At 31.9% G+C, this 12,730-nt stretch overlaps 1 protein-coding gene across 3 annotated transcripts in view; it reads right to left on the bottom strand.

Moving 5' to 3' along the window:
- The window catches only part of CSMD3 (CUB and Sushi multiple domains 3), a 1,193,315-nt gene that overhangs the window by 118,550 nt on the left and 1,062,035 nt on the right, over positions 1-12,730 (bottom strand). For all 3 annotated transcript variants that reach the window (XM_024129404.1, XM_024129405.1, XM_028500327.1), the window contains 4 exons: positions 11,968-12,086; positions 10,795-10,864; positions 5,492-5,608; positions 2,246-2,455 (listed from right to left, as the gene is read on the bottom strand). In XM_024129404.1, coding sequence (XP_023985172.1) covers positions 2,246-2,455; positions 5,492-5,608; positions 10,795-10,864; positions 11,968-12,086 — 516 coding nt within the window. The remainder of the gene's footprint in view (positions 1-2,245; positions 2,456-5,491; positions 5,609-10,794; positions 10,865-11,967; positions 12,087-12,730) is intronic.

Below are 12,730 nucleotides of genomic sequence, written 5' to 3'. Positions count from 1 at the left end.
AATAAATGCTGGAAAGGGTGTGGAGAAAAGGGAACCCTCCTGCACTGTTGGTGGGAATGTAAATGGATACAACCACTCTGGAAAACAGTATGGAGGTTCCATAAAAAACTAAAATTAGAACTACCATATAACCCAGCAATCCCACTACTGGGTATATAATATACCCTGAGAAAACCATAATTCAAAAAGAGACATATACCACAATGTTCAGCGAAGTGAGAGTAGCATCCACATATATACACTACCGAATGTAAAATAGTTGGCTGGTGGGAAGCAGAAGCACAGCACAGGGAGATCAGCTCGGTGCTTTGCGATGACCTAGAGGGGTGGGATAGGGAAGATGGGAGGGAACCTCAAAAGGGAGGGGATATGAAGACATGTGTATGCATATGGCTGATTCACTTTGTTGCGCAACAGAAACTAACACAGTATTGTGAAGCAATTATACTCCAATAAAGATCTATTTTAAAAAATAAATAGAACAAACTAGTGAAAAAAATAATATAAAATTCAGTGTAATTCACAAATAATATCTAGTGGTCATTGTAATACACTGTGGCACATGTCAATAATATTAATACAGTATTATATCAATAACAGTGACAAATGCTATATCTGTTAGGATTTTATTATGGAAATAATGAATCTTTTTTCAAGGACACATTGACTGAAAAATGTAGTTAATAAAGTTCAAATTCTAGTTTTACCTCATTCAAATAAGAATATTACTCTGAGAGGCCGAGGGAATTTGAGGGCCTAGAAATGAAGATGAAGTCAGGTTCATCAGGCCCTGTGCACTTGCTAGAGAAGGACCACGTATATAGCTCTGAGTCCTCCAGCAGCAAAAAAGAAACTCAGTCAGTTCCCCAACTATTTTTGAAATAATTAGTTTCCTTGGGAACACAGTTAATTTTGTACCAAGAGGTTACAAAAATGATTCCTATTTTATGTAAAGGATGATGTGTGATACGGTGCTCTTAAATTATGTATGCAAGCATAATGCAAACTGTAATCATTTTAGACTCATGTAGTTGGATGTTACAATGTCTATTTTAACTACTCTTAAATTTCCTTTTGTGTATATACTTTTATTCAGCAAATATTTATTGTGTTCTTACTCTTCTAGGCACTTGAAATACATCAATGAACAACACAAAAATGACTGCTCTGATGGAGCTCACATCCAAAAGTATCACATACTCGTAAATCAACTATACCTCAATAAAAAATAATTTAATTTATTTATTTATATAATTTAATTATATAATAATAATATAATAATTATTATTTAATTATAATAAGATAATTTTAATTTAAAATTAAACAAACAAAAATATCACATACTCATTAAATCCTTAATAATTAGGGCAGATACATAATCAAAGTTTAAGTTAATTTTGATTAAATATTACAGTCATTGGAACTGCATTGTTTGTGTAAAATACCATCATAACTTTAAATATTTAACTTTAAATCTCAGACTTTTAAGATCTGAAATAGTATCGTAAAAATAGCTAAACTGCACTAAATATTTACTAATGATATACATCATGATAAATATTTTACATTCATTTTATCATATAACGTTCAAAACAACTTATCTGAGAGGTACTATTACTAACGCCATTCTGAAAATGAAGAAATGGACTTGTGCCCTAGGCCACTTAAGACTGAACATAGAGAATCAGCATTTAAGCCTAGGTCTCCCAGCTGTATATTTCAAAGGGATGAAAATCATGCTCAAGGTCATGCAGCAGTTTTATACTAGAAATAGCCCTCATATGATTGTCAAATTATTTATTTTATATTCTCATAGCAACAGAATGGTATCAAGGAAGGTTATGTTATTCTTTCATTATAAAGTAAAAGAAAATAACTTTACATATAGTAGATGAGTACCACAAAACATCTTTTCAATATACTCATTCTGTTATAAAAGCAGAGATATCTTGCCTATCCACCATGCCTTGCTCGGCTGCTTTGCCTTGACTTGCTTAATTTGATTGTGTATTAAAATTAATTCAATCCTTTCTTCATGGTTAGAATTTGTCAGGCCTCAGAAAGACATCATTTCCCCCTATATGGTTGACTGAAAATAGCATTATTTAAAACTCTTCCTAACTGAAGCTTGCTTTGATTTAGGTTCCTTTTTTTTCTAAAACACAACATAGAAAATGCTTAGAGTTAGATCATTAATAGCTGTTTGGAGGCTAAAAAGCTTTCATATTTTTATTATTCCTCTCACCTTGGTATACAATGTGGAACCCTTGTTTGTTTTGTGAATAGTCACTGTGAAAATACAAGCTGGTTTCATGGGTCGTGCTAAATAGGGAAGATGATATTTGAGGACCACTAAGTCGGCCAATAACAGTACTAGTTTCTGCAGATCCACTTCTTACTTCCAAATAATCATGTATGGTTTCTGTAGAAAAATTTACAAACTGCAGATGCACACCTAAGGAAGAAAAACAAACATAATGCTACTCTATATTTTTACCAAATTAAATGCACACATATACACAAACACATGCTCGCATTAATGTGCTTAAGATACGTTTCCATTTAAGTTGAGAGGCATACTCTCAAGATCTGGGCCATGGGTTTGCTGTCTGCCCAGGTCAATTAGCTGTGCTATAGTTGAAAGTAACAGAATACTGTTCTCAAATGCCCACTATTTGTCACATGGGAAAATCTCATTTTACTACATTGTCACCATAGCAAAACTAATCAAGAAAGTGGCTTTCTTGCTCTTTAATACCATTTAAAACTGTATCAACCAATTTTTAAAGATGAAAAGCCACTCAATAATTTGTATTTTGTAAAAGGCCAACTTGAAGCCAAAATATGATTGCAAAGTTTTATATATTAACATAATCAGATTTCACGACTGTGTTAGAAATTAGTCATATACAGGGGATAAATTAACTTCTCCAAAATATCATTTTGAAGCATGTAATTTTCAGCATGCTCTTTTAGTATTTTCTCATCAGAAGATAAAGCCAAATTTTATGTAATATTCCCAATAAAATCTAGGGGTTATTGCTATATGCTATCATATTACAAAATAGTCTTAATATCTTTATAAACACAAGTAGAATATGAGATAGTTAAATATCTCTGGGATGGAAAAAATGAAATAAAACCCTTATTGAGGTATGTTTCCTTAATTCAATTAATATTTGATTTTTACTGAATTTGATGTTTTTTTTCCACAACTACCACTCTGCAAATTGTTAGTAATAAAATCTGACAGTTATTGTGTTTTCTTTTTGCTAGGCACTGTTTTAAGTTTTTATACATGCTAACTTATTTAATGCTCATAGTTACGAGAATGAGGAAACTGAGGCACAGGGAAGCTAAATAATATGCTAAGTTTACACAACATCCTAAAAGAGGTGACATTCAAACTCAGACGTTCTGGCTCCTGAGCTCTTGCTCTTAATAACTAGTGAGGTTCTCAAGTGAAGTCACATTTTGTTCCTGGAAAAAGAGTTACATGGAAATTCACTGTTACATTGAAAAAGAGTTCCATGAACAAATAAATTTGGGAATTATTGAAAATATGCTTTAAAATATTAAACACATTCCTGGACAATCAGACAATTTTCTTAAAACTTTGAATGCACTATATTAATATGTGAGGCTACAAGAAGTGCATATTTTTCTAAACTTTTCCTGAGCCCCTTTTCACAAATTATGTTGTCCATAATTGTTTCACAGGCAAGAGAAAATACTTCTTTAACTGTTGATGTGTATTCAATTTTCTTTAAAACGTTTATAAATTATCTATTCAAATACATTAGAAGCAATATTTGATTTAGCCAAAACTCAAAGAAAACAGTGGGATTACTTAAATGTAACCAAATCAGAAATGGTCTCATGTTTTCATTTCTAAAATAGAGAGAGATGAATATTCTTTTTAATTTTTAATAAACTTGGTTTTTAAAATCAATGAAGCATTAGCAAGAGCTAAGTTGAAGGTGATATAATGACACTATTGCAAATACACGTAACAATTTATTTTAAAATAATTCACTTAGCTCCATAAGCAACATGGGATGAGCCCTCTTAAGTGGCTAGTTAAAAGACATAAGGATAACCATACTGTTTCAAATCTATTATTCATTTATTCTCTTTCAATCAAAAGGCATAGAAGTTGACTACAACTTCAAATTAAGGGTATTCCCTGGTTGTATCCAGAAAAATTCTCATTAGAAAGCCCCCCAGCATTCTTCTCTCAGTGGCCTACTGTTCTCCCAAAACCTCAGGCCAGTCATATAGTGTTCAAGTCTGTTGAATTTCATTAGCTTTCTTATCTGACTTTTTCCATGTGTCAGTCTGTTTACCTAGAATTTCTTTCCTGTTCCTCACAAGCTGACCCTCTTTTTTGGGCTTACTCTTACTTATATTTAAAGCCACAGTTCACACATCACTTCCTCTGACAAACCTTTTTTGCATTTCCTGGACTAGGCTGGATGCCTGTGTACAATACTGTACTCTTTATTATACTTCACTGCAATAACATATTTGACTATTTGTCTCCTCATCGTGGCTGTAACTTAACTGCGAAAAGGTACAAAGTCTGTTTTACTATGCATTTTATACCTAGCACCTAGCACAATACCTGGAGTATGATGTGTACATGCTCAGTACAGAATTGTCAAAACTATGAGTTTCTGTGAATTTATATAAAACATTTCAACATGAATTTTCATTCTGAGGCTACAGATGCTTTTGGGTAAATGAGGTACCTAAATTTAGTCCTCAATAAGTGAGACAGTACAGAATATCTTAATTGCTCTAAATCCACCAGGTTTGTACTTCAAGGAGTACCTACTCATCTTATTCTTCTGTGATTTAATGAATAAGTCTATCCTCAATCTAACACTTCTATTTATGCATTTACAGCCTAATGGGATATAAAGAAGCTGCAAAAGAATACGTTAGTGACACAAGAGGGAAAAGAATTTATTAAATGTAATATATATATAATGCAATATATCCAAACACTGGCAATTGTAATATTAGAATTAGAAAGGTATTACATCTACACGGTTATTTAAATCTAACAGTAGAAAAATTGTACTAATACTTTTCAAATGTAAATCTTATTTATTTACAATGGCGACTGGATTCAATAGATTACCAGAAAATAATTTATCTATGTACTGCTTGGTTTCAACAAGTAGAAAAGAGTTACAGAAACAAATATACATGAAAATCATGTTGAACTTAATCATTGCCACACACATCTAACTCAGGCTATATCTGTACATATTGATTGGAAAGTATCATAAAGTTTATCTATTTATCATCTATGAAATTTTTAAATGCCCATATTCTTTCAATTATCCAAGTACTCCAAATGAAATGAATATAATCCCAAAGTAAACTATAATTTGTGAATATTTCATAAGTTCTTATTAGACTTTGTTATTTCTTTTTAAGGATGATATAAAAATATTCTTTCATGTGTTTTTAATATACGTACCAAAACCTATGGGCAGCTTGATTGTCCACGTGCAATCTAAACTGCTGGGGTAGTTTCCAGGAAACCCAGGGCTGAGGATCACACCACTGAAATCTGACATAGCACCACCACACTGAGCTGCAAGAGAACAGAGGTCCCACTTAAGCCAAAGTACTTTACTGTATTAAAAACAGACTGAAATTATTTCAAGTCTGAATCAAGTGTCTGAGTTAAAACTGATATAAATTTGAATACTGTCAGCTCTCATTCACCACGTACTAGTAATCAAATATAATCAATTGACAAGGCATTTTGTAAAATAGCATAAAAGGGTAACAATATTTCTTTACTCAGCAAATACAAGCTAAATCAATTATTGTACAGAAAGGAGTAGCTCATGTGCAGTGAATACAATCAAAAAAGGAACACATATCCTTTTCCATAGCAAGCAGTACATCTCTCATCCTGAAGTGCTTCTAGAAATGTTGTGATTAATTCAAAAGATAATATAATTTATAGTAAAATCAAGCCAGCAACATACTATATTGATGAGGGATTCATTTTCACAATAAAAGAATTCATTTTCCTCTTTTTGTGAGGAGGCTGAAGATTTTTAAGAAAAATATTGGTTTCTATCGATAATATGCAAGGGATTCACACACCATCAAATATTGTCTCACTTTATCCTAAAATAATCTGGACAAAAAATAGGGAAGTATAAAACAAGTAAAAAGATGCACCCATGTTTGAGAATTTAGGCATAAATGTATGCTTTTTGTAGAATCCCTATTATACTGATTTACAATTGATAAGCTAACCATAAATTATAAGAACAAATAATTACCCAAGTTTTAACTTTTGCATGATTAGATAGAACTATTTAACATGTATTAATAGAACAATTGCATTTTAGAAGCTAATTCTTTCCTCTAAGTATACATTTTTATCATTTTATCATAGAAGTACTAAAATACACATCTCAATTGAGGGTTGAGGAATCAATTTCATGACTGCACATCAAGTTTGAAAGTTACCCATACACTTACCTACAATTTCAGTCATTTATTTATTGTTATGAATAGCGACAGATAGATAATCAAACTTCAGGTTATATATCATAAAGGCAAATTCAGTAGAACAATTTATCAATGTTCTATGTGATATTAATAGCCAGTATGACAGCTATCTTTAACTATGTGAACTGAATAAATTATGTATAAAGCAGATTTTACTAAGGGGATATATATAACCTTGTAGTTAATGTGCATATAAACCTTTCTTTTGAAGTTGTAATTACCATTGAGATCTAAAGATACACCTTTATATTTTTCCAGCCTTCTCAAATCTCAGTTCATCCATCTTTAAACCAGAGCAATTTTCAACATATATAAACCACTAATGTTCACCAATTCATTTTCCTAAAATTTAACTGCCCACATATGTTCATTCCACAATCTGATAATTAGCGAGTGGTAGAGAAAATATTTTGGTCAATGAAAAGTACTTTTAAATTTCTGGCAAGAATGCAATTGTAGGTTTGTTTTGCTTTATTCTGAATTTTGAGTGAAAGAACACAAGGACTCTTTTGCTTTCTTGCCTTCACTATCTCAAGTGTTTGAGCTGCTCACTGCCCCTCTAATTCTGCTGTTTTCCACCTCTTTAGAAATGAGCTGAAAATCCTGGCCTCTGCATTGCCCACCTTTCTAGAGTGTAAATCCCCAAATCAGAGAAGAAAGAAGGAAAGAATAAAAAGTAAACAGATAATGAAAGAGAAAGAAAGGGAATAACAAACCATAAAGGATGAGAAGAAAAATCCAAACAGCGCATCTGCCTTCAGCTCCGTACTCATGGCTATTTTCTCAGAGACTGCAATTTCATGCACCCCTAGGCCTTGATAGAGAATGCTGTGTTTCACCAGAAGTTTCACAGTAGACTCTTTGGAGGCCCATTATACTGTTTTTCTTAAGGACACAACCATAGCATAGTCCTCCGAGATAAAATCATCTTTGATTCTTCCTCCAGATTTGTGTCTATTATGTAAAAATCTCAAGTGACTTTTCTTTCCTTCCATCAAAATATCTGGCAGACTGTTTATTTTCCAGTTCATGAGACTGTAACCTTGATACCTGATGACTAGAGTTTTAAGACATTCTCCGAATCAGCCTCCTGCCTTCAGTTTCTCCTTATGATATGGCCATGATGTCAATTTAGACACTTTGTCTATCAAATATAGTACAAGTTTACGTCCAAAATTTATAAAATACAAAAAAAAAAGAATACAGAAGAAATAACAGTGCCCTGGAATTCCCCTACCCATAGATAACCTGTCTACCTTTATATTCTTTTATTTCTCTGCAGAAAAATACATATGCACGTATATGTGTTTATATGTTTATGTATATAATGAAAATAGGATCATACTGTGAATCACTTTAAGCCTTGTTATATTCGACTATATATTATAAACTTTGAGTTATTATATATTCCATTATAATGTTCACTTCCTTTTTCCCCATTATTTGACCCTTAAGTTATTGCATATTTTTCACTATAATAACTACCGCTATAAATGCCCTGTGTATTTCAGGTTCAGTGCTAAATATTTTTATGCATTCTCTTATTTAATTCTCACGATGGGCCTATGAGGTGGACATTACTATCCCATTTCAACAGATGAGCAAAACAGAATAATACATTTGCCATACACAGCTATTGTACCTTAGCTGAAAATCAAATGAAGATATATTGGACATCAAAACATAAGTATTTAATACAGTTTCATACAAATTTATCCTATATAATAAAATGTAAATTTCCAGTTTAATTTTATTAAAATATCACTTCCATCTAGTACTTCCCTTGTTAACAATATACAATGGAATACAGACTTAATCAAAACACAGTATTTTACCTAAAAACTGAGCAATTTGTTAACAGTAATAATTGGTGCTAGTAATATAGCAAGATGGAAATTGTCATATCATAATTGAGTGGTATTTAAATTGATACAACCTTCTGAAAGCAATTTGGCAATATTAAAGCTTTTAAGTAGTTATATGCAATGACAGTTAAGAAGGCACATGAAAAACACTTATAAATAAAGAAATGCATGTAAATGTGTACCAAATGTGTATAAATGTATATCAAAAAGACAAAAAACTAAGCTTACAAAAGAGAATAACTATACAAATTAGACTATGCTATGTACCATAAAGCCATTTTAAAAATCAAATTTTTGAAAACATGTTATGGTATGGGAAATTCTTCTAAGTGAATGTCAAGAAGGAAAACATTATAAAAAATATGCATACTGTAGAATCCCCAAACTTTAATTTGTTCATTAAACAATATTTATTGGATGCCTACTTAAGATAATAACTGTTCTTGGCACTGGGGATACAGTAATGAACAAAAGACCCAAACTTTCTGCTCTCATATCAGCAGAATATATATAGTAATTATTTTGTTCTTTGTACTCTTTTATATTCTCAATTTTTATACTTAATTGGATATACACACACATACAGACCCCACATACATAACACACACACACATAAATGGCATTATCTGTATATATAAATTTTTACAATAGGCATTATATGCATATATACAATTTTATAACTGGCATTATATGCAAATTATAATACCTGAAGAAATATATCATTCAAAAAATGTCATCCAATCTAAAGTCTGAATGCTTTTTTTTTTTTTTTTTTTTTTTTTTTTTTGCGGTACGCGGGCCTCTCACTGCTGTGGCCTCTCCCGTTGCGGAGCACAGGCCCCGGACGCGCAGGCTCAGCGGCCATGGCTCACGGGCCCAGCCGCTCCGCGGCATGTGGGATCTTCCCGGACCGGGGCACGAACCCGTGTCCCCTGCATCGGCAGGCGGACTCTCAACCACTGCGCCACCAGGGAAGGGAAGCCCTAAAGTCTGAATGCTTTTAATATCTTTTGCCAATTAAACATATCCTTACTCTTAAACACTATTTTCCAGTACTCTCCAAAAAAATTGCACACATGATACATAGGCATTATGGACTGAATTGTGTCTCCCCACAATATTCATATGTTAAAGCCCTAACTCCCAAATGTGACTGTATTTGGAGATGAGATGCCTTCTTTAAGGAGGTTATTAAGGTTAAATGAAGTCATAAGGGTGGAGCTCTAATCTAATAGTACTGGTGTCCTTATAAGAAGAGAAAGAGATAGGGGAGCTCCTTCACAGAGAAAAGACTATGTGAAGATGTAGGGAGAAGATAGTCTTCTGCAAGCCAACGAAAGAAGCGCTCGGAAGAAAACAACCCTGCTGGCGCCTTGATCTTGAACTTCTAGCTTCTAGAACTATGACAAAATAAATTCCTGTTGTTGAAGCCATCCAGTCTGTAGTATTCTGTTACGGCAGCCCAAGCAAACTAATATAATACAGGTTTGTTCACTGTACATTGGTAGGGTATGCAAGTCACACCAATTATTTTGGTTTTGCCCTTTTTCCTACTTAGAAAGGGTAGTCTTCTTCATTCATTTATCTTAATTACACCTATCATCCAAAACTCTTTGTAAATTTTATGGACTGAATATATTTCCCAATGACTTCAGTCAATACCAATCTCATCTTTCTTAAATTCCATCACCTAGTCAATGGTATTATTTGACACTAAATTATTCTTATTTCATTTCTTTTATTTCTACAACTCTAAATGGTAAATGAATGTTTTAATTATGGAGATCATACCTCAAACTTTTTTTTCCCTACTCTATAGAGCCCAGTATATTAATGGTTGCATACAGACACCAGAAATGAAAAAGAGAAAAAAATTAAGGTGGATAGAAATAATTGGAAGCTGCATTAAATTAGGACAAAAATTTGGGCCCATACTTTCAAAGCCCCAGTGTTCTTTTGATACATCCCATATCTCAATTGCCTATTACCAGTGAAGACATCTCATGGGGTGTCATGCTCCCTTTGGTAGACTCCAGCTTCCTTATCTATTTTGGCTCAATAGTAAGCAATAGTATATTTACTTATTTTCCTGATCTATGAGTACTTCTACTACATCATATTGAGAAAACTCTCTGGGAATCAAAAAACCTAATACCTTTTCTCAATTTGTATTTTTAAGCCATCCATTGATATTAAAGTTTGGGGCAAAAAAAAAGTAAAAATTTAAAATTAAAAAAGAAAAAAAATGTGAAGCATTTATCTCAAAATATAATTTCCATAAAACCTGACAAAAGGTAAACTATATGTTTGAACAACAACATATATAAGGTGTACCTTTAAAATTTGATACAGCTAATAAATGATTTGTAGTTCTTTAACTTACCCAAACAAATTGGGATTGGGTAATTCCATCTTCTCACAGGCCCAGGCATGCATGTAATATGAGAATGACCCTATATAAACAAGACAATGCAATTCAGCACACATTTTTAAAAGTGTAAGTATAACATAGGAGAGTGAATGATAATTATTAAAACAAACTTAATAATATATTACACTTTAATATTTGTCAACATTACTGGAAACATTAGTGTGTCTTAAAACAAGAAAGGTAATTATATACACTTGTGATAAAATGTAAAAAATAACAAGCTTTTGGTAGAAAAATTAACACTCTATATCACATTAAAACTGTGGTTTTAACATTGTTCTACCAAAATATTTTCTACTAAGGTAATGCAATAATTATACGAAGGAAATGGCCATATACATAATGGTTTATAATAAATTGCAATAATATTCAAGGTGAGATAGATTAAAAAATGATTATAAAATTCTTTCATAAAAATTTGAAAAGTCAACTGAGGTATATTAAATTTTAAAGTCCCGAAAAATTTGATTTCACTTCTGAGACTAATAATTTGGGATACAAGTTTAAAGACTATAAATTATTCATTTTTACTTTTCCTTCCTCTAAGGAATTTGTTTACTTAACATGTGAAATAATTTCTGTCTCAATTTTTTTTTTCTTAATTTCTTAATAGGTCTATGCTTTAGGGAGATTTTTACGAGGTCATAAATTGAGACCTTCTAAAACACCTACAAAAGAGTATTAATATAAATACGTAAAGTCAGAATATACATTGCAAATCCACAGTTTTAGCAAAACTTATCTGTAGTCGATTTTTACTGATTTGGGGAATTTATTATCATGGAAGTTTCCTTTAATGCTTTAAGTATCACTTTCATTTTTATTTCAAATTCTGAAAATCCAGGAGTTCAGTGGTCACATCCAATGTGAACAGAGAGAAAAGTGAAGATTTATTTTGACTCAAAAATCATTTTTGGTTATTTGCAAACACAACAAATTTATTCATTCCAGCAATTTCTCTCACGAATATCTCACTGACAAACTGAATACCTTTTGATTTAATGTTAAATTATGCAGCCTGAGATCAATACTGTTTTATAACTTGTGTGTTATCAATGATTAGTCTGATTAAAATATTCTGAAAGGGTAATGAAAGTCAAAGCTAAAATTTTAAAATAGACTTACCTGAAGAGAATAGCCTTGATCACACTGAAAGGATACTACATCACCAACCATATATCTGTCTCCAATTTTATTCCCACTGCTCGGAGTTTGTGGTTCAGGACAGGAATCCAAACCAATAGCTAAGAATATTTAGTGATAATAATATAAGTAACTTTCAAATGATGAATGCTTAAATCATGCATATTAAATTACCAAAACTGAATATTGGTGGCATTAAAACTAGATTTTACATTGAGACATTAAGAATGTTCTGTGAACAAGATTTAATGGTATATGGTTAGAGCAAAGTGCTTTGGAACTCCACCACAGAACTATTTCAATTTTCATGGCACCAACCATTAATTAGCTGTGTGATTATATGTGAATTCTTCTTTAACTCACAGCCTAAATGTCTTCTGTGAAACAAACAAACAAACAAATTCCTAAAAAGAAAATCCCTAAATAAAAATAAGATTAATAATTTATTGTGATAATAAAGTGAAATTATAGCTGTAAAACATTCTTAGTAAAATGTCTAAAAAAATTATTTGCTATTTTGTCCATATCACCTGGTACCTTCTTCTGAGAGGGAGATTATGATATAATTCAAAACACTTCCATTATTTTTACATCAACAACTTATTTTTCAACATAAAAGAATAAAAGCATACAAAAGTAAAAGTTTTTCTAAAATGATTCATTTAGTTTAGCATTTTTTTTTTTTTTTTTTTGTGGTACGCGGGCCTCTCACTGTTGTGGCCTCTCCCGTTGCGGTGCACAGGCT

Source organism: Physeter macrocephalus, chromosome 15, assembly GCF_002837175.3.
Source record: "Physeter macrocephalus isolate SW-GA chromosome 15, ASM283717v5, whole genome shotgun sequence".
Lineage (NCBI taxonomy): Eukaryota > Metazoa > Chordata > Mammalia > Artiodactyla > Physeteridae > Physeter > Physeter macrocephalus.
The sequence above is the reverse complement of the archived record's forward strand: the minus strand, read 5'-3'. Positions and strand labels throughout refer to the sequence as shown.